The 22,677-nt window shown below is 42.4% G+C and overlaps 4 protein-coding genes across 4 annotated transcripts; 3 read left to right on the plus strand and 1 right to left on the minus strand.

Moving 5' to 3' along the window:
- Nucleotides 1-1,218: 1,218 nt before the first annotated feature.
- EAF02_010588 (uncharacterized protein) lies at nt 1,219-4,807 on the plus strand (the record flags this gene model as incomplete). The annotated part of the gene is made up of 3 exons (XM_038906636.1): nt 1,219-2,905; nt 2,958-3,032; nt 3,084-4,807. 3 exons carry the CDS (start codon nt 1,219-1,221, stop codon nt 4,805-4,807), a joined length of 3,486 nt encoding a protein of 1,161 aa, XP_038753506.1.
- A 1,865-nt stretch (nt 4,808-6,672) lies between these two features.
- Nucleotides 6,673-8,023, plus strand: EAF02_010589 (uncharacterized protein; the record flags this gene model as incomplete). The annotated part of the gene is made up of 2 exons (XM_038906637.1): nt 6,673-6,870; nt 7,037-8,023. The coding sequence occupies 2 exons, from the start codon at nt 6,673-6,675 to the stop codon at nt 8,021-8,023; spliced, it is 1,185 nt and encodes a 394-aa protein (XP_038753507.1).
- A 593-nt stretch (nt 8,024-8,616) lies between these two features.
- Nucleotides 8,617-10,032, minus strand: EAF02_010590 (uncharacterized protein; the record flags this gene model as incomplete). The annotated part of the gene is made up of 1 exon (XM_038906638.1): nt 8,617-10,032. The coding sequence occupies one exon, from the start codon at nt 10,030-10,032 to the stop codon at nt 8,617-8,619; it is 1,416 nt and encodes a 471-aa protein (XP_038753508.1).
- An 8,656-nt stretch (nt 10,033-18,688) lies between these two features.
- On the plus strand, nt 18,689-20,259 carry EAF02_010591 (uncharacterized protein; the record flags this gene model as incomplete). Its single annotated transcript, XM_038906639.1, has 2 exons — nt 18,689-19,830; nt 19,893-20,259. 2 exons carry the CDS (start codon nt 18,689-18,691, stop codon nt 20,257-20,259), a joined length of 1,509 nt encoding a protein of 502 aa, XP_038753509.1.
- Between the last annotated feature and the right edge of the window lie 2,418 nt (nt 20,260-22,677).

The raw sequence follows: 22,677 nt of genomic DNA on the forward strand, positions 1-22,677 counted from the left end.
GATCTATTAAAGAACGGTACGGTATTCCATTCAATTTGTTCCGTTGAAGAGTAGCCGACAGCCTAAAATATAGATAGCTGTATATGGCATGGCATTAGTCTCCCCGTACCTGAGCTCACCTGCAGTTGAGGAAAGAGAAGGATTGTGTGATTGATTGGAGGGGGAATTGATCGTTTGTCTTTGAGCCAATGTAGTTATATTTGGGTACTATTGTTTATTTGTTCGTTGTATGTTTCTTACATGAAGGAGTATATCGTCTCGAGATCGTTTAAGCTTCAAATCCATGAACCGGTGAACTGTCAGATCGTCAAATCGTCAAATCGTCAAATCGTCAAATCCCCAAGAAACCCTTGTACCTCTGGTTGAGCCACTCTTGACTACTCTTGACCACCTGGGCACTCCAAGGCTCACAATTATACCCTGTGCCTCAAAGTGCCACATCCACATTCATCAAAGTGCTCCTCAGCAAATCTTTGAATAATCACTTGCAAGCTTTCCTTTGCCCACCAGATCATGCAACTGCAACTGCAACTCCAGATGGTCTTATAGGTAGAACGTCCCATAGGAAAAGGGAAGTCTGCAAAGCACCACAAATCAATTCGCATACCTAGGTCCCTGGCATCTAGCATCTGGTATCTAGCATCTAGCATATGTATGCCCGCCCACCTTACGGTACTCTGCAAACCTTCCATCATTCCAAGGTCTCTCTCTTCCAATAAATTACTAGTCCATGAGATCTACCCAGTACCTACCTACGAGTACTACATACTTGTTTACCAAAGTAATCAACACTTAATATTTATTAGTTTATTTCAAGGAATCTTAAATCTTAAAGCTCTCGGTAAGTCATCAATTAACAATCTTGTATATCTTGACAACTTTCAAGATATATCCCGTCTATGACTTCGTTTCATTCATGCGCTGACGTAGACTAGTAGCAGAGTTTAGATACAAACACCGCCCCGCCTCTTTTCCAAAGACTCCCGACATTTTCCTCTTTCCTACAGACTACTCGCTTTCAATTACCGTAAATATTACAAAAGAAAACTTGTGCCATTGTGTTTCCACCTTTCAAACTTTCATTCCTTCGAATCCACCGCTTGATTGTTACGAACATCATCCGTCACAAAACCGGACTTCGGTGGTTGGTAACTAGTTGGGACCGAGTTACAGCATCAACAAGAACTTTGAACCACAACATCGACCTTTACCCTCAACATGTCCATTCCACCATTCAAGGTGAAGGCTATCTTTGAATACACTTCACCGCATGATGATGATCTTCACTTTCCGAATGGCCAGATTATTACGGTGACGGAGGAAGAAGATGCGGATTGGTATGCGGGAGAATATGTTGATGCTTCAGGAGTCAAACAAGAAGGCATTTTTCCACGAAATTTTGTGGAAAAGTATGAGCCTACCGCGCCTCCAAGGCCTACGCGTGTCAATCGACCAAAGAAGGAGCCCGAACCAGCTTCTCCTGTGGTCGCTTCCGAGCCAGTAAGAGAACCAGAACCTCAGCCGGAAATCGAAACACAGCCTGAAGAGGTTCCTGAAGCTCCCGTGGTACAGGAAAGACAACCTCCTCCTCCTCAACCAGCTCCACAGGCTAAACCACCAAATCCTGCATCTCCACCTCCAGCTCCAGCACCAGCAGCTGCAAAACCACCTCCAAGTCAAAAGCCAACTTCTCCTCCTGTTAGTGAAAAACCAAGCGCCGGGTCATTTAGAGATCGTATTGCAGCATTCAACAAGGCTGCACCTCCGCCAGCTCCATTCAAACCCGCAGGTTTCAGTTCTGGAGGCTCGAATAATTTCATCAAAAAGCCATTTGTCGCTCCACCTCCAAGAAAGGATGCTTATATTCCTACACCGCGCGAACCCCCGCCACAAAAGATATACAGACGTGAGGAAGATCCCGAGATTGCAGCAAAGGAGAATGAGAATCAGGAACAAGCTGAACGAGCAGGATTAGCGCCCACTTCTCCAAACAACAATGATGAAGAGGAACAGCCTAAGCCAACGAGTCTCAAGGAACGCATCGCACTTTTGCAAAAACAGCAAATGGAACAAGCTTCTAGACATGCGGATGCAGCGCAGAAGAAAGAGAAGCCTAAGCGCCCACCCAAGAAGAGAACAGAATCTCATGAAGTCACAGAAGAGGGAGAGACTGCTAGCTTAGAACGACCGGATACTGGGGATAGGCCTGGAAAGATGTCAATGGATTCTGTTAGGGAAGAAGAAGGTGTGCCACGACGAACGAAATCTTCTCGGGGACCCATTCCATCGATTGAGGATGGAAATGAAGCGGACATGTCAGGAGCAGCCGAAACTGCGGAAGAATTGGAAGATACCGGAAAGGATGATAGCGACGACAAACCTAAAGTCAAACCCCCTCAACCTCTTGTTCGTGCGCCAACAGCTCCAGTCGTGGAACCGGATGTTGGCGAAGAAGAAGGCGCCGTTGAAGAACCTTCGCCTGTTGAAGTAGAAGAGGAGGAGGAGGAGGAGGAAGACGATATCGACCCCGAAGTAAGACGCAAAGAAGAATTACGTGCTCGAATGGCAAAAATGAGCGGCGGTATGGGTATGCATGGAATGTTTGGCGGTGGAATGCCAATGGCAGCTCCTCTTCCACCAAAAAAGAAGAAACCATCCTTGCCACTTCCAAAACGTGGAAGCACTGCTGGATCAGACGCGATAGTTTCCCCAATCGCTAGCGCGCCACCTGTACCAATGATTCCTCTTCCTGGTATGTCTCGAGTTCGAAGCCCGGATGAAGTCGAGAAACAGGAGGAGACTGAGGAAGAGAAGCGACCAGTCTCATCTGCGCGTCCTGCTGATGTAGTACCGGATGTTGAGGATGTTGTACCTGAGAAGGAAGAAGAATCGGCACCTCCACCTGGTAAATATTTGGGTCCCATAATGTGATTATCAAAGACTAATTCTTTTTACAGTTCCTACTCATGATGGCGGCGCACAACCCCCAGTTCCGAGTGGACGACCTGCTCCTCCACCTATTCCAATTGATTGTAAGTCATCTATCAGTGAATTCAATCAATCCCATATACTTACAATATCAGCTCGACCAGTTCCAGCTCCTCCTGCAGAGATCTTGTCACCAGGCGCTGGTTATGAGTCTGATGATGAAATGGCTGAGCAAACACGAAATATGTCATTGGCTGAACCTCCTCAAGCTCCCCCTCGACGTTCTGAAGTACCAGGTTCTCCACGATCACCAGCTAGTAAGAGAGCTTCATACTTTGGTTCTGAACAATCACCGCAATCTCCAAATACGCCTGGTAGACGTGCCAGTAGAGTGCCGCCTATCCCGCTTGGTATTCCTACTCCAGCTCAAACTCGAGCCCCTCCACCACCTCCGCCTGGGGCACCATTGAGCAGATCTTCAACGGGTGATCAAAATATTATTCCTCACTTGAATCCACCTCCTCCACCTGTGGACGATGGAAAAGAAGACGATTATGAAGGTGATTATGATACTGATATCGCTTCCGCGGTACCACATAAAGATGCTTTAAAGCACACCAAAGAAGCAAGTGTTGATGATGCCGCTCTTCGATCTCCAATTGCTTCTCCAACTTTTGCTCCTCCACTTCCTCCACCTACAGCTCCAGCTCCAAAAGCTATTCCACCACCATTGCCATCACAACCACCTCCTCGTCCATCAGCAGAGGTTCCTAGAGTTGCTCCACCAGCTCCACCACCGCCACCACCTGGAAGAGCTCCAGCTCCATGGGAACCTGAGAACAATGAATATGATCCTTACAATTATGCACCAACGACAACCACTGCTCCAGTTCAAGTTGCTCCAGCTACACCAAAAATGGAACCTGTTGAAGATGATTTATACTCAGCTTCTCCACCAAGATCATTTGCTTCGCCTAAACAAGGTCGAGCTCCAGCTCCACCTCCGAATAAGCCTTCAATAAAACAATCTTTGGATCTTAATCGCGCAGCCGTTACTGGTGGTGTACGAAGATCCATGGATTTAAACAAAATGTCTATGGATTCAGGTTTTATGGCCAATGATGTTGATTTGGGAATTGGTAGTCAATGGTGGATTGTCAAGAAAAGTCTCCCCCCTGTTTTCCAGGCTCGAAAAGACATTTTGACCGAATCGGAAGATACATCATCAATTTCTGATACGAATCAACCTGTTGTCACAAGAGAACTTTTTGTCTTATTTCATGATTACTCTCAAACGATTATCGCAGCTCAATACAATCCAAAGGATCCTTCTGATTGTCAACTCGAACAAAAACATGAAGGGCCTCCTGCTCGTTTACGTCAAGATCAATTGGAAGAAGCTCATGAACGCTTTGGTAAGCGTGTCATTGAAGCAGTGACTGTTAGACAGAATACTATTGTTGGTGATGGTACACCTCAAGGATTAATTCTTGAATTACTGAAACCATTAGCTGGTGTACTTATGCCAGTAGGTACTCGAGCTTATGGTGCTCTTGTTTACAGTAATATGGCCAATGCATCGACTCAACAATTCGATGAGATCCGAGCAGGTGATATTGTTACACTGAGAAATACCAGATTCCAAGGTAAACATGGATCAATGCATACGAAATATACAGCAGAGGTTGGTAAACCCGATCATATGGGTGTAGTTGCTGAATGGGACGGTACGAAGAAAAAGTTAAGGGCATGGGAACAAGGAAGAGAGAGTAAGAAGGTTAAGCTAGAGAGCTTCAAGTTGGATGACTTGAGAAGTGGTGAAGTCAAGATTTGGAGGGTTATGCCGAGGAGTTGGGTGGGTTGGGGAGAGGGGAATTAAGTTGTGAGGAGTTGTGGGTAGGTTTGGGTGGCTAGATGGTAGGAGTAAGGGGAGGAGGAGGGAGCATGAAGGGGTATCAGGATGGGGTGAATTGATGAAACTTTTGATACTGTGAGCATTGTGATATGCCAGCGGGGATTGAGATGGTATGAGATGAATTGATGAAAAGATAGTCAATTACAGCGGGTTTTGTGTGTGTATACGTGTATACAGTTAGTTTATTAGGAAGGCATAGCATGATTGATCCATTAAAAATCTACATTTCTCTTTTTTGTAATCTCTGAAATTCATCACCTCCTTCAGCTCAGTAATTCACTTAATATATATGTATATATATCATTTACCTAGGTACATATGATGTAAGATACATCAATCCATCTACCAGGTATAATTGTGTGCATAAAAACAAGCTTTACAATTATTAGTTCCACAAAGAACACTGGTTTATTTTTTATTTTTTATTTTAGGGGGGGGAAGGGGGGTTATTTTATTTTACCCCTGACTACGATAGGCGTAGTCAGTATGAATAAATAAATAAACAAGCATGTACACCGTATGTATATCAATCAATCAATCAATCAATCTACGATAGGTAAGATTACATTCGTAGGTATTACGATAGGTAGGGAGTAGGTAGTTACTATTATGTTATTATGTAGGTAGGTCGGGTAGGTATGGTAGGTATGGTAGGTATGGTAGGTATCGCGCCACTCGATCGGGCTAAGAGGGGGTTAAGGGGTTTGAATTGTGAAATAGTAGTGTGGTGTAAGTAGTGTGGTGTAGTGTGGTGTAGTGTGGTGTAGTGTGGTGTAGTGTGGTGTAGTGTGGTGTAGTGTGGTGTAGTGTGGTGTAGTGTGGTGTAGTGCTTGGTAGGTTGTAAGTTGTAGGTTGTAGGTTGTAGGTTGTAGGTTGTAGGTTGTAGGTTGTAGGTTGTAGGTTGTAGGTTGGGTGGGTTCATCTCTATTTTTTGTGTTGATCTTAATCTTTAGGATTTTTGGGGGGAATCTTATTGAAGGGGGGATGTGAATATTGTGGTTTTGAGGGTTTGGATGGATGGATGGATGGATGGATGGATGGATTGTAGAGAGTTGATTTTATACTGTGGAGAGGATGGGAGGGGGAGGAAGGGAAGGTTTGAGGTTTGATGGATGGGTGGATGAGTAGATGGGTAGATGGATATATCTGATAAGTACTGGGGATTATATCGGTGTCGATATCGGTATCGATATAGGAAGGTAGGTAGATATGTAGATATACGATAGATGGTGAGTGTGGAATATTGTATACTGGAATGGGGTTATGTTACATCGTATTCGGTACCGATATATATATATATACTTCGTATGTACTTAACATGTAAATAAGTCACATCAAGTTAAATACCGGTGTTATGAACAATGCATCCATACATATCTTGAAAATTCTATTGAATGGATGAACGGAGGCAATGATCAAGGGAATAAATAAATGTACTCCGTTCCGTATATTTCCCTGGTTTTTTTCTCGTATTGTCCCCGCTTGATTTGGAGGGGAGGGGGGGAAATTATATTATATCATTACGGAGAGCATAGCATATCATGTCATGGTATATAGAGTAAGGTTAGTATTAGATTGGGTGAGTATGGCAAGCGCATGTCATATGCACGGCTTTCTATATTAAGTATATTAAGTCTCTGAGATATATGGATATATGGGTACACTAGGGGTAGAGAATAGATATATATATGTGTGTATCAATTGATGGAATACCTTTTCCTTTCTCTTGAGATAAATTTTGGTTTTTTGGTTACTGATTTTTGGGTTTCGATTTCCGATTTCTCTCTGTCTTCCTGTTTCTCCTCCTTTGGGGAATTCCATCACATATAATGAAAACCTCATCATTGGCAAGCCTGATGGCTTTAAATACCATCACGCATGCACAGACGGATGCAATCTCAATGCCAATTCGTCTGTTGTATGGACCGTTGAGTAAAGTCACTACACCGGTTATGGTGGGGAGTGGCAATGAAGAGATTGGGCAGAGTATCGAGGTTGTGGTTGATTATGGGAGTGCGGATTTTTGGGTATGTTGATTTTTGATTATTTTTGGGGGTTTAGAGGGGGCGGGATTGGGGTTTTGCGATTTGTGATTTGGGTTTTGAGGGAAGGAGGAAGATGAAAATATCTGATTTTATTCGAGAGGGGGAGAGGAGGAAAATAGGGAGAAAACAAACACTAACAGAACACAAGGTCTTCGGCCCAAACGCAACCGTAAACTATGGATCCCAATACCTCGGATTCACCGGTGCGTGCAACACCAGTCCTTCATACTACTACCACCCCGACAACGTCACCCTCTCCAACTTCACCGAATCTTATTCCTATGGTGGCAATTCCAAAATCCTCGACGCCACCCACTCCGTAAACGATACGCTGTATTTCTCGTCCAGCCCCGCTATACCTAACATCGAAATCGGGCTCGTATCTTCCGGCGTCGTGCGTCAGTATGTTGCCGACGGGGAGCCCTGTCCAGAGCTCTCCTACGACTACGGTATCATGGGCCTATGTCCCTCGAACACCTACGACAACGGTCCCAATCTCAAAACCAATCTCCTAAACCAAGGACGCATTTCCGCATCCGTAGCTTCAATGTATTTCTCGCCTCCGCCGGCCGATGCATCCATCACCTCTAACTTCACCGGAACCCTCCTCCTGGGTGCGCTCCCCCCCGCGGATTCCTACACCGGGGAACTCATCCCCGTGCCTATCACGACGCCAGCCGGCGGAAGCGGATATTACATTTCCCAACCCATCATCTCGCATGCGAACACCTCCATCCCTACCGATTACCCCACCGAGACATGTCTCGTGGACTCGGGCTCCCTGGCTCTCACGCTCCCGTACGCATACGACAACACTGCGTTTTTCGCCAGCACCGGATTCCAGGATTACGAAAATATCATCGTCTACCCATCGAACTGCGAAGAGATCCCCCGCGATCTCACGCTCGATTTTGAGTTTGCCGGGACGGGAAATGCTTCGGTGAGTGTGAGCGTGCCGTATAGGTATTTGGCGCGGGGATCGTCGGGTCCGGGGGGCGTGACGCCAGAGGGAATGTGTGTGATGAGTGTGGCGAAGGGGAGTGGGTGTACGTTTGGGGCCCCGTGGTTTCTGGGCGCGAGCGTGGGGGCGGATGATGGGGAGGGGGTGGTTTGGATTGCGCAGGGGGTTTTGTAGTGGGGTGGATGGGTGAGGGTATGCAAAAGATACTCTGGAGATGAGAGGCGAGGGGTGTGATGGAGAGAAAAAGAAGAAGATATAAAGTAGAGGGAAATTAGAGAGCAGATGGATTGGAAAGATGTTTCTTCGAATTTGAATGTAGGACTTTACTTTAAATCTAATATGTGTTGCTGAGTACTCTTTATTTGGGGATGGAATTTTAGTTGATGGGTATTAAAGTCTTTACTTATACCATCGTATATACATATATAAATCCTCCTTGATTTATGTTTGACTACGCCCCACTGGCCCTCCGAGAGTTTCAGGGTCAGAGAGCAGGGGAGGTGGAGGTTGAGGTAGATTGTTTAGAAAGAATAAAACACTTCTTATATCCTTCACACGATTGTAACTCGAGCGTAGCGAGCTAAAGGGGGTTTGGGGGCTTGCCCCCATATCTCCATCCAGATGAAATCTGTCTGTAAGAATTGTAATTTTACACTATATTTGAATGGGATGCTTGTAATGATGCCTAAAATTCATTTGAATTCTTTTTAAAATGTACATTTGCAACATAATATACACATTTCATTTACTCAATCGATTTGCGATTTCTAAAATCCACTCAATCCGTATCCTTCACCACTACCATTTTGTCTCGTGAACGTCTTCCCCGCTGGTAAATAATTTCTCTGCAGTGGTTCTGGAATCTCATCTACTTTTCCTTCTTTCACTGCCACGGCATCTTTATCCGCTGGAATTACAGAAAGTACAATCTTTCCCTTTGCATCAATATACGCATGTTTAGGTTCGACCCACGTTTTGCTTCCTCCATATTTCTGCGGCTCGACAAATAGTAATCCGGCAACTTGATCGTGGGATTTAGGATTACTACTTCCAAGAGGTTTGACATCGAATTGAATAAATCCTGATGGAATATCCGCAACCACACCTCCTACACCTAGAACTGGAGGAGCACCCGATGCATTCTTGGGCATGACGATACGGGCTTCAACGGGAGGAGCATGGGCTTGGGGTCCATAAAGCGCATGGTTGTATGTCCAGCTGTTATTGCGCGAATAGGATAATCCGGCACTAGGATGGGTTTTGGGAGGTCCGGATTCGGCATACGGAGAGCTGGATACGACCTCGACGGCCTTGGGTCGACGGAGAGAAATTAATTCATCGTAGATCTCTGTTTCGTCTTGGGCTCGGGGAGCAGGAGAAGGAGCAAGATCGAGGAAGGCGCGGATTTGGAGATTTAGGGTGGAGATGTCGTATCGTAGATGGCGGATGTAAGTTGATAATTGTTCTTCTGTAACATCCTCCACGGAAGTGGTTTTGAAATCTCCCAACCCTTCATCACTCTGAACTGCCTTCTTTCTCGCTTCATTCGTCAGAGATGCAGCACACGATTCCTTTAAAAATTGTCTGAATTCCGATTTTCTCCTTCCCACCTCCTTCGCTACATATTCTTGAAATTCGCCCTCGGTCAAACCCGCCAACCATGGACCTGAAAATTTCCAGCGCGTGTCGTCCTTTCCATGTCCTGTGATTCCCGCCTGGATACTTGAATTTCTAACCGTTATATCGATACTGTCATCAAAAACACTTCTATGTTTAGGAATATTTTGATCGCGGCTCACAGAGACGGATTTACTGAGTCGGGGTGTCGAAATGGGAATATTCATTTCCTGCCATTTTTGTAATGTGAGACTATGGTCCGCCGCAGAACCAAACTCGGTAACGTGCTCAAAGGTATCGATAGCTTCGACGCGGATGATGGGCGTGGAGGTGCGAGTGGTGGCTCGTAGAGGGAGGGGTCTTTTGAATCCCCAATCACCTTTTGCGAGGGAGGATGGCGGGGTGGTAATAGATTGATGGATTGGATGGGGGAGCGTCGCGGTATCGGAATCGAAGGTTGCTTGGGAGGAGAGGGTACCGGTTGGTCGGGGGAGAGGATTGGGGATTGCGAAGACTCGGGAGGCTCGTAGGAGTGCCCCGCCGGGCGACATACGAGTTGATGCCATGATTGAAAAATTCGAGCTCTTTTGAGCCCTGAAATGGGTTCTTGCAATATTCGATTTATCACTCCTTGTAAACAGATCTTCTCCTATATCTGGACCTGCTCCCCTTTAATATCGTAGCTGTTGTGCGTGGGAAGCAATGGCACATTCAAAAGTTACAACTATGGCGGGACAAAATAATTGAGGTTCGAGATAATTTTTGGGATGGCGCTAGTCTGTTTTGAGAATTTGATGATTTCTAGAACCGTGAATGAAGATTTGAATAGAATTTGCTACTAAATCAGTAAATTTATATTTCTATCTATCTCTTGAATTAAAACATAACCTGACTTTAATAATTGTCATTTATTAATTTTAAAGGATTTTTGTCGACTCATATAAAGTGTTGTTATAGCCATATAAACAAGAGGTTTGAATCTTGAACATGCGTATTCACGTACAGCTTAACATCAAAATGAACAAAATTGTATCTCCATATTTTGCTTCAATTTACCTATGCAGAGTTTGAGTTTGAGAGTATCAATTTGAATTTATCAAATTTCGAATTTTCATCTACCACATAACACATCATTCTATATTTTATTCAAATGAACCAAAACAACATCAATCATACAAAACTAACCCTCGATTCCCCCTCCTCACAAACTATGTAGACTAGACCAACTCAACTTCAAATCAACCATAAAGCCCATCATTCCCATATCGCATAAATCATCCCAACATCATCATCTCCGCGAACGATCAGTTTAATCACCATGATTATGGGGGCAAGCCCCCAAACCCCCATAGCTCGCTGCGCTCGAAGATTCTATCCATAATACCCCCCCCCTTCTTCCTCCAGTCAATATAAGCGATCATTCTCGCAAGCCCCAATAAGATCAGCAAAATATCATTTCCCATTCTTGTAAAGAAAATTGATGAAGATGGGAACGATACCGAAGAGGATGTTCCACCATTAATCCATTTTAATTCCTTTCTTCTTCCTCGATACTCTGAATATCCACACAATTCCATTCAACTCAACCCTTACCATGATCCCAGTTTGTATCACTCTCCATCTAAATGATCATGACCTAGAAAGAAAAGCTCTATTTTCCAGCCTTTACATACCACGCTCATTCATCCACAAAACTACCTTCTGAGATCCAGTCCAACCAAACACCGAGGAAAGATACTCAGATACACATAAACTTATACATACAGAGAATAACAAAGCCCCGTACACATCAGAACGACAAAAACTCTCCAATATATCCATCATAACACCTGCATCTTCAGGATTGAGAAATTAACTCACTCACCCATACCTATGTATCCAGAAATTCATTCCTCTTGACAACAAATCTTCTAAGAAAGTACACAAAATAACACTAGATAAAGTGAATTTCACACCGATTGATATCCTTAGCTCTGATGTATCATAGTGTATATGTCAATTAGCCCCTACATACCTCTGGTTCAGAATAGATACCCAGTCTAGTCACTCATCTTCTTTCAAGCCCCTCCCCAACTTTTTCAAGCGCCTCGAGACGGATTTCCGAACATATCTTACCTTTAGCGAGTTATTCTCCTCATATCAATAACCTAATGTAACTGATAAACTCGAAGACTTCTCGAGCCATCCTGTTCCACGTTATCCTGTCTTTTCCCTAACTACCCTTCTCCCCTACCTAAGAGATCTAAGCCAAGATCTCCAAAAGATACTGTATCTCTCATTCTTTCTACGCCTCTCTCGCTTCTCATCTCCCACATTTCTATCTCTCAAGTATGAATCAGAAAACATCTCTCCCGTCTCAACCTAACCATTCGTTGACCATTAGCAAAGTGCCCCCATTCTCCCCCGTATCTCGTATGACCTCAGTATTGTTGACCGCACAGTGCGCATACGTTGAAATTCTTCTTTCTCCCATTATTTCCCCTCCACTCCATCCCATCCCATCCCATCCCGCCTTACCCCAAGAACATAACAAAGTAACAAGTAACCTTCACGAACTCCTCAACCACAATTCCTATCACTCCCAAATCCAAAACAATTCAGCCAGAGAATCAAAAATAAAATCCACCGTCCATACAAACAAACCCCTTCTTCTTTCAATCCCCCTTTCTTTCCCATCAAGCACCCACTCATCGCTCATAAAAAAGAAAAGCCACATTCCATTCCCATCCATCCCATCCCAAGACTCACAATTAACCCATTCCAGCTTCACACCAATTCATAATCTCATCTCATCTCATCTCACCTCATTCTCCAAACCCCCTAATCCAATCCACGAAACACAACACAACACAACGAAACGAAACGGAACGAAAAGAAAAGAAAAGAAATTCCAAAAGAGAAAAAAACAAGCAGTGAGAATCGCTGAATACTGAGACACCATACTATACCATCTCAAATTCAAGAAATCAAACGAAAGAGATTTCCATCCGAGGCTCCAAAATTTCAATCTCAATCTCAATCTCCAACATCAAGAATTTCAACCCTTCAGAAACCACAGAAACCGCACAAAAGAAAGGAAAAAGAAAGTAAAAAAGAAAGCAACATCTCATTAACCTAAGAAAGATGAATAATCATAAAGTACCTACCTAGTAAACACAATAACAAGAAGAAACTTATCCTCTATTCTCTACCCTCCTTTTCCCATTCCCATTCCCTATTCCGCACCCCGCTTCCCCTCATCAACTCCCCTCCCCCTCTTTCTCCCCTAATCTATTTACATCCCCAGAACAGAATAGAATACAATAGAATACAATAGAATACAATAGCAAAGCAAAGCACAGCACAGTACAGTACAGTACATGCTATAAAACACACTGACAGATGACGGATGACAAATGACAAATGACATATGACGAGTAACAGATGACACCTGACAATCTAACAATCTGACACAACAACAACAAAACCAATGACGTCTCCAGATTATCTATCATCCCATCGAGATCATCATATACATACATGTAAGCGCATACACAAGCGCATAAACACATACATACACAGGTCCATGGAGATCATCGACGATCTAGTAAGTTGAGTTAAGTTGATTTAGTTGAGTTGAGTTGAGTAGCGCTTACCTAGGTACCTAAAGCGATTTTCTCACTCACTTCATCTTATCTCACCTCACCTGACCTGACCTGCACTGCACTGCATTTACTGTAGTCAAGTTTCAAACCCTCAAGTTTCGAATCTTTCCTATCCCTTCCCTTCCCTTTCCTTTCCCATTTCATAAAACTCACTAGGAATAAGTAATTCTCAAGAATCTTCAAAAATCGCATTTCATCTCATCTCATCGCATCTCATCACCCAAGAACCAAGTACCAAAACCAAAAGTAAAAGTACCAAGCCAAAAGATTTCCTCATCGCATCAACCTAAAATCAACATACAAAACCCTCTCCCTTCCACATTCGTATCCACATCTACACTCGCATTCCCAAACCATACTATACGATGACCGATCCACCCACAAGTAAGTAACTAACTTGTCTACTTCCTAAATCCATAAATCAAATATCGATGCTTGACGCTTGACAATCAGTTTCAAAACTTTGAAACGAATTCGCATCATTGTGATTCATCCCTTCACCTCGTATCGCATCACATCACATCACATCACAACGCATTATCTAACGCCGAACATACGTACATACGTAAATACATACATACACATCAAACCTCCAACACATCTCTCTGCAGTCCGCACAGCCTAAGAAATCCAAAGGGAAAAAAAAAGTCAATGACACTTCCATAATATAATAATATAGTACACTTACCAAGATAATACTCGTCGATCTAATCTAATCTAATCTGATCTAATCCAAAACCAAATCGATACCCCGAGATCAACATCGATATCCTGAGTTGTCCAGCTCCCTTGGGATAATTCTTCACACATGCAGCGTACGCACAGAGTGTTAGCATCAGAATCTTAGCATCACTTCACATCCACAAGTCCCCGAGTAGAATATGCGATATGTATGCAGCATACTTTGTAGATTGTGATGTATATGTATGTATGTAGATCTCATGTCGTAACTTGTAACTTGTCATTAAACTAACAATAACCGCATGTCGAGAAATCACATACCCGCTCGATCTTCGATCTACTGCTGTACCTAGCATGCTGCTAGAATTTTGTGCACACTGTTGAAAAATTCTGCTTGTTTCATGTGGATAGATAGGAATGAATCGAGGTTTGTATGCTGATTTTATATAGGCCAATGTAGCATCTTTTCTACATAAATATGTGGGGGTGTCTACTTCTTGAATGCCCAAAGGTAGTGTTGCTAGTGTTGCGAAGAAGGGAGATGAGATGAGATAAGATGATAGAATAATAACTTTACTTTACTAATATATCGGGTAAAGAGCCTCCTTTCCGATATATTGTAACCCATGTGTATGTTGGGTTATAGATCCTGATGAAAAATCTTACCCGTCCTTCGGAAGGATGGATTCCTTCCTCATGGGGGTAGGTGGGATGAAGTTCGGAAGAACTGTGCCACTTACTTGCTTTATTGATAACGATTTGGTTATCAGTGATCACAACGTATGATATAATCCATGAGATACCCAAGAGGGAAGAACTTCGATCGACAATGCTTCTCAATATTATAAGCAAAAACAATTTTCTCCTGTTCCCCCAAATTGTGGTTCGCTGTACGAAATACCCCGCATCCAAAACCCAAAACTGATCACTCTCGCATGACTAGTCAGATTTTTTTGTTTGGGCGAACCATGGCAAATACCATCATTATGGACAATTTGAGGCCATCTAATGGGCCAGTTTCGGTAATTCCTTATAGGTGTGGCACAAAAGAAAAGGGCAGCTGCATAGGATGCATAAGATCTGGTCGCCTTTTTCCTTCGGTGAGACATGTGGGAGACCGAGAACGTGGCACTGATTGGAGTGGTCGTGAAGCACAAAAACCTGCTCAAAGAAAAAATCATTCGCTTCTCATCGAAACCTCGATCATCCATGTGTGAAGATGATTTTTCCCAACCCTCTCAGACCTTAGCTTTCCGAGAAAAAGCGACACAGCCCAAGAAATTGGGCAAACCAAGACAAATTTGATTGATCTTCTTCACTTCGTAAATTCGGACACTTGATAACGAGTCACATGAAAGTAATAAATATAGCATCCATTCAAGAAAAAAACACAAATGGTAAACTGCCACACTTGCAAGCCTTGCATGACCGTTGTCATACGTACGTACGGCGGAACCGAAGATAGGTGGAGAGATATCAATTTGCCCTGATTTCCGCCATATGTCACGATGAATGAAAATAGATAAGTCTCGATCGTTTTATTTTGCCCCATAACTTTATCGGCCTCGTGTCTTTCTTAGACATACGGAGTATACGAAACAATCATGGCTCAGATGAAACGTAAAACGTATACATTTCCATACAAGATGGGCCGTATGAAAGTTTGATGGAGTAAAAGATAGGCATATCAATGACTGATAGGAAATCATTGGAGGAAACCTTGTGCGAAGTATGGAAAAAGCTGTAGGGCAGAAAAAATGGAGTAGATTGAGTGGAGTGACTGGTCTTGCATAAAAAGGCGCGTGAAAGGCTTTAGAGTGAAAAATGAACCAATAACCATTGTTTAGGATAACTGAATCACACTTTGGGTCAGCACAACCTTGAAGCAAAGCCTTCCTTTGGGATACTAATCAACTCAGCTTATAATGGATGTTGCTATTCGTATTGAGGCTGATTGTCTTGGTACTCTTCGGTACGTAGGTAGAAATGGTCATTGATTGGAGTAACCTAATATTTTCAGATGATCCGCCTTGATGACAAAAATGACAAACAAGTAGGGTAGGATAGTAAGATGAATTGATCAGAATTCCATCGGGCATCGAATATTCTCTTGGAGACTTTTGCAGGGCAGCATTGAAAGAAACTGGCCGGGTCGCTTGGGTCGTTCATGATAAAGATTTGATAGAATCATTTACAGGATATAGTATACAAGTAGAACCTTTGCCATCCAGTCAATTCGATTGAAAATGGCGACTAAGGTTTGCAGGTTGCAGTTGAGGCTGTGTAACATCCCCGAGGGCGAATCGAAGGATAGAGGAATAGCAAATTCATTCCAATAGAATTTTAATGGTTGATGTTTGATGGTTGATGGTTGATGGTTGATGGTTGATAATTGCAGGTTGATGGCGACAGGTTAAATCGTCGGTCCACTAGGCCTAGTTCTGGTCGTAGTCGTAGTCGTAGTCCTTGTCCACCGCCAAAGGAATTTATTTAATCGAGCTGTGCGAGCTGTGCGCGATGGGGATATAGGTGTAGGTGGAGGTGTAGACCGAAACCCGAGTCTCATGTAACCTGTTCGAAGGGTTCATGTGGATTCATATGGATTCCATATGGATTCAAGATGGATCCATCTGGTAAAAACAGATGAGTAACAATCAGCGACCAATTTTGAGTTGTGCATCGGATCGTAGTAATCGTACAGCTAGCTGGTTACCTAGGTAGGTAAGCGATTGTGATATTGTATATGTCATCGTGCACGTCAAAACTGCCACGAAGGAATTGTCGGTGGATGGTGGTGGATGGTGGAGAGAATTAGATGGGAATCTTCGAAAAAGAATCGGTAAGAAGTTGGATTGGCAATCATTATGAGTGGTCGAGGTGGCTCAAAAGAGAACTCCGGATTGTACTACCGTGCTCTTGTTCAAACTGGGATAGATTGCTTTGGTAATGATTGACCTTGATTTACTCGAGGATATGGGAAAGATGTACCAACGACCTAGAAATGTATGTGACCGAGTGTGATGGTAATGTGATAGTCATGTTGGATCAAGATCAAAAGATACACCTAAATGCAATAGTAGCTTTAGATCAATCTGAAAGAACATACCCAGTTGCGATAGTCGCGTTGGATCAATATCAAAACACACACCTACCTACCGACCTACCTAGATGTGATAATAGTCTCCGATCAACATCGGAAGATATACCCAGAAATGTACCTAGCCATGTGCCTAGATGTGAATCCATAATGTGATGAGTGCTTGGATAATGTTAGTTTATGCTTTGATTGATGTTGATTCATTGGTTAACGCTGGAGGTGCCCAGATGATATTCCGATGCTCTTATCCTATCGGAAAGCATCGCGCTGCTCTTCAACACAACATATCAAGGATGGATGAGAAAGATGGGAAACATGGGAAAGACGGAAAGACTCAAAGAGACGAAGGAGTACGAAGGAGTGAGAAGGTCCAACCTTTCTTAATGCCCCCAACAATGCCCCGGTAGTCCTTTGAGAGAATGATTAGCTATGGATTACTCGCTCGTGGATGCAACCTTTACTCTGATGGCTTACTCTGATGGCTTGATCTAGACATTTGGGGAAGGGGTTTGATTGGAAAGGAGAGATATCAATCTAGAGAATAATACTCGTAGAATATAGAAGAAGGATGAGTAAGAATTGAAACTTCCATGTAAGATTTAATCCACAGGGGTAAAATGGTAAAGAATGAAAAGAATTCTTGAATTTGCCTGTTTCGACTCTCAAATTCTCTCTCGACTAGTCTTGTCTTTCAACTCCCAAGTCTCTCCATCTATTCCTTAATTCCTTCATCCCAATACTATCTATCATGTTCCATTGATTCTTTCCCGTGCCTCTCGCCTCACTACGTCTCTCTCTCTCTCTCTCTCTGCCTCACAGTCATATCGACCCAACCTCCACCAAGAATCATCAAAGCCTTTCCCGCTCAAAACCGCCCAGCCCTCGCCTTAATTAGGATTTGATTCCTGCCCCCATACATAATACACACATATCCAAGTACATATATAATACAATACATACTCCTAGCTCCTAGCTCTTAGGTCCTGGGTACATACATACGACTATACTTGCCGCACGAAGCAATCATAAATCATAAACTTGATTAAACATCAAAAAGAAGAAAAAAATATCTCCACCGCTGGTTCCACCGTTCCACCGTTCCACTTTCTTGACTTCATCCATCTAATCACTCCACACTTTCGAAAATCCCATAATCATCAATTATCGAAAGGTACAGGAGAGGTATCCACGTTAGAATTACTTGGATTCAAGGGTGTTTGTCTCCAACTGTCTCGGAAGATTTTACCCCTCTATCTGTCAAATCACATCATCAATATCAATATCAAAAACGTCTAGAAGCATCAAAACCCAGAGAGAATCCCACTTAGGAACAACAACAACAACAATCTTTCTCCATATTCTTCTAGAAAGCCCCCCATCATTACCAATACAAATATCAGGAATTGATCAAGGATTATATTAATGCCAAATCATACATCAATTTCGAAACACCACGTTCTATACCACGTTCTGCACCACGTTATTGAATGTGTACATACGCTACTGTCATGTCATGTTAATATCTACCACCGGAATCGACCGTTTTTGATAACTTGATTGTTATTACTTTTTTCCAAGAGATTCCTTTTGGATACTATACCTCCTCAACAGGTTTTTAATACACCTCATTCACATACCTATATTCATTCAAATATATTTATTGTCAATTCACTATATCGAATCTACATTGCCACCGTTTTGCTCTTGGATCATTCCACTATCAATACTATCCATACTATTCAGATACCCTCTACACCAAATCTACCTTACTTCTCGCAAGTAACTCAACCTATTTTCAAAATGCCAGACTACATGCGAAGATACACTACCGATCATAGTACGAGTAGTAGAGGTTCCCGTCAGAGTGATGAATCCTCTCGAGAATCTCATAGTACAGCACCAACTTCCATATACAACAGTCCTCGACCATCAATTCATCAATATCAACCCGAGAGACCTATCTATTACCACAAAGAGTCTATAGATTTATCTCCCAGCGATATGTCACCCATAGACTATCCTCGCTCATCCCAAGAAACATATGCATCCACATCTGCATCCCAAGAAGATCTCTATGATGAACCCGAAAGCTATGATCCAGAATATGACGTCCCGGAATATAAAACCGTGGTTGAAAGTAATCTGAGACCATCCACTGCTCATGATTTCGCCCGATATTTCCCTTCCACCAAACGTCTTTACATCCGTCATGATGATACTTCATATGATGGAAATATGAATCTTCGCGTCGACACCGAAGATGGTCATGGTCAAGATAAAGAAATCATCCAACTCTTTCATCTGCGCATGCACGATCTCAAGAATCGCGAATTCAGTCTCCGTCGCTACGAACGCTCAAGTGGTCGCGAAGTATGTCACTCGAGTCGCAAATACGCTAAACCCACTGAGAGAAGACCTTCTGTCTTGACCCGTTCCGTCAGTAGCGCCTTTGCAAGTATACGCAAATCCAGCATTTCTCGACAAAACTCGACAACTTCACCCACAAAACCCATGGGAGGAGTTCAAAGACACGATAGCGGATACGCATCGAATTCCGAATCTGACTCTGATGTCGAAGCATTCATGGCTTCGAAAAAAGCAGCCACCGCTTCCATCCCTACCAATACAACGAAACTTGAATTCTCAAATTATGCGCAAATCGAAGTTAAGCGTCGAGGCGCAAAATCGCAAAAGAGATATGAGTTTGAATATTGGGGATACTCATATTCATGGAAACGAGTAGTGGAGAAAGATGGCGAGGGAAAAGCGATTTCGTATCATTTGTTCAAAGGAGATTCTAGTAATGCAGTAGCGCATATCGTACCAGAATTGCGATCGAGAGATCAGATTCGAGAGGAGGAATTGGTGGGGGGTTGGGTCCCACCGTGTCAAATGTGGATTAGTGAGAAGAGTGTCTTGGAAAAGGTTACTGATGTTGCTGAGTAAGTTTTCTCCCTCCGATCAAATCACATCAAAACATCATAAATCTAACCCATAACCCTAGCGTCATTATCTCAACTGGCCTCATAGCCCTCGTCGACGATAGCATCAAGAGACACTTCCATCCTAAACCCACTTCTTCCCATTGCAATTCCCACTCCAACTCCTACACCACATCTACATCCCCATACATAACCACATCCACACCTCCTCATTCCCATTCCCAAGCCCTCTCTTCCCGCTCATCACCCCGCACCCTCCCTCTCCCTCCCCTCAACATGAATCTCGAATTCGTCGGTCCCCGCGCCATGGTCGAACACATGTTCAAGAGACGCAACTCGGGGGGCTCGAGTAAATCGAAAGAAAACGAGGAGAAGAGAAAACATTCTCCATTGAGATATGCACAAGGTGCGGGGTTGGGAAGAGTGTAATGCAAGGAAAATATGATATCGACAGTTTTTATAAATACAATACAGATGCAAATGCGAATACAGATTTGGGAATCACAGTACCGGCCCGGGGTTTAGGTTTCTGGGTGGGTTCTTGGGGTTTGGTTTGGTTTGGTTTGGGAGGTGGGAATAGGGATTCGGATATGGATGTGGATGTATTGAACTATTTTTTTATGATTTTTTTATTTTCTTTTTCTAAATATTCTTTTCATGGAGGATTTATGATTATGATTATGATGATTTGCTCTTGGTTTGGTCTTGGATTGGATGGAATGGATGGGATGGATGGGATGAGATGAATAGGATATGAAAGGATGGAATCTCAAGAAACGGGAAAGAAAGAAACAAACTAGTGATGATGGGATGAATAGGATAGGATGGGATAGGGTGGGATACCTACTAGGTTATATAGTAACATATGTATGAATGATAATATTCGATGAAGATAATAAATATCATAGGATGAATGGATAATGGATAATGCATGAATGAGATTGAATTATTTATTTATTTATTTTGCCTCTTCTTTGATGTATTCTCTCGTCTTCTTAATTATATCCCATCTCATTTCATACTACATGAAAATTCAAATCACAGCCCCGTGTTTTCTTCTTACAATCTTATAGTTATAGGTAGGTAGATAGATATGTTACCTAGATATACTATTTAGATTTTTAAATTTTAAAGCTAATTTCATCTAATCTAACTATCTATTCTATCTATTCTATCTATTCTATCTATTCTATCTATTCTATCTATTCTATCTATTCTATCTATTCTATCTATTCTATCTATTCTATCTATTCTATCTATTCTATCTATTCTATCTATTCTATCTATTCTATTATTCTATCTATTCTATCTATTATTCTTCTTTTATTATTCTTATAAATCTTTAAAATATAAATTTAACTAAATAATTATAATACTTATTTTTCTCTATTAAAATTATATTCTATACCTACTTCATTAATACTCTTAATAGGTTTATAGAGAATATTAGACGTTTCGAAATACTAACGAGCTGCCTCGTCCCGAATTTCTACCACCCTTTTCCTCCTGCCTTCTGTTGGTTCGAGAGAGATACGGAAGCGTGGTTCCCACTATCAGTAGGCCCGAATGTCTATTGTATTCAATCGAAAGAGCGAGCTAATGAGGGGAAATAGTAGGCCTTAGATAGGCGCGACTGAAAGAGCTGAGTCTCCTCGCAGGCGCCTAAAGACCGTGAACAGTAGCCAGTGTAGGTGAAGGCATGCTTGGGGAAGGGAAGCCCTGGTTCACACACTTTCGCTGCGATTTCCTTCCCTTCGGGGGATGCATCTATTTTAGTCTCTACGGATATCAAGATTTAAAGGCAAATTATTTTCCTTTCTCTCCTCTAACTTACTCTTCCAATTTCATAATCCAATTCAAGGCAGTACTATGCAACAAATCACTTATGCTCGCCCGCGCTCCCTCTCTCCCGCGCTCCCTCAAACGACTCAATGCGTCCATAAAAATACATCCACAGGAACAAATATACAAATATACAAATATACAAATAATAACACAGTCAAACAATTAAACAATCTTATCAAATCCCTAACCCCAACTTCAATTCAAATTCTACAACCCTAATCCTCAACCCTAATCCTCAACCCTAATCCTCAACCCTAATCCTCAACCCTAATCCTCAACCCTAATCCTCAACCCTAATCCTCAACCCTGCTTCCAACCCTACTTCCAACTCTGTTTTTACCCCTAATTTCAACCTTATTTCTAATTCTATCCCTATTTCCACTTCCAACCCTCCTTCCAATCCCAATCCCCAACTCTATCCCTAACCCCAACCCCAACCCAACGCTAATATTATATTAAATAAATAAATAAATAAATAAATAAATAAATAAGCGAGATATTATAATTTATCACACATACCTATCAATCTATCTACCTACCTATTAAAATAAATATTCAAACCAAATTTCGCTTTCCCATCTTCTTTCTTTCTACTTTTCAATCTGTCACGGAATTCACCGTATAGTGTAACCCTATGGTATTAATCCTAGTACTCCTCCGGAATACTCATTCCCATGATTACTAAAACTATTTCACTCAGTTCATTTGTGTACCCTATATACCTAATTAGGCGATTCCATCGCCTGATTAGGGTATATAAAGTAGGTATGATCCTTATAATCACACCTTAAGTCAATCTAGTTTATTATCACTCTATATACCTATCTCCTGATCAAAGTGACCATTAGACATAGCTATTACCTCCGTGATATAATCACTATCACTATCACGAGGACATCGAATTAACCCTTATTACTATACCCCACAAGCAAGATAGAAAGAGCATTACAAAAGTCAAAAGACAGAGACAATAAATGATATATAAATAAATATAAAAATGCA

The sequence above is a fragment of the Botrytis sinoallii genome, assembly GCF_014898435.1.
Source record: "Botrytis sinoallii strain Bc 23 chromosome Unknown BSIN_026, whole genome shotgun sequence".
Lineage (NCBI taxonomy): Eukaryota > Fungi > Ascomycota > Leotiomycetes > Helotiales > Sclerotiniaceae > Botrytis > Botrytis sinoallii.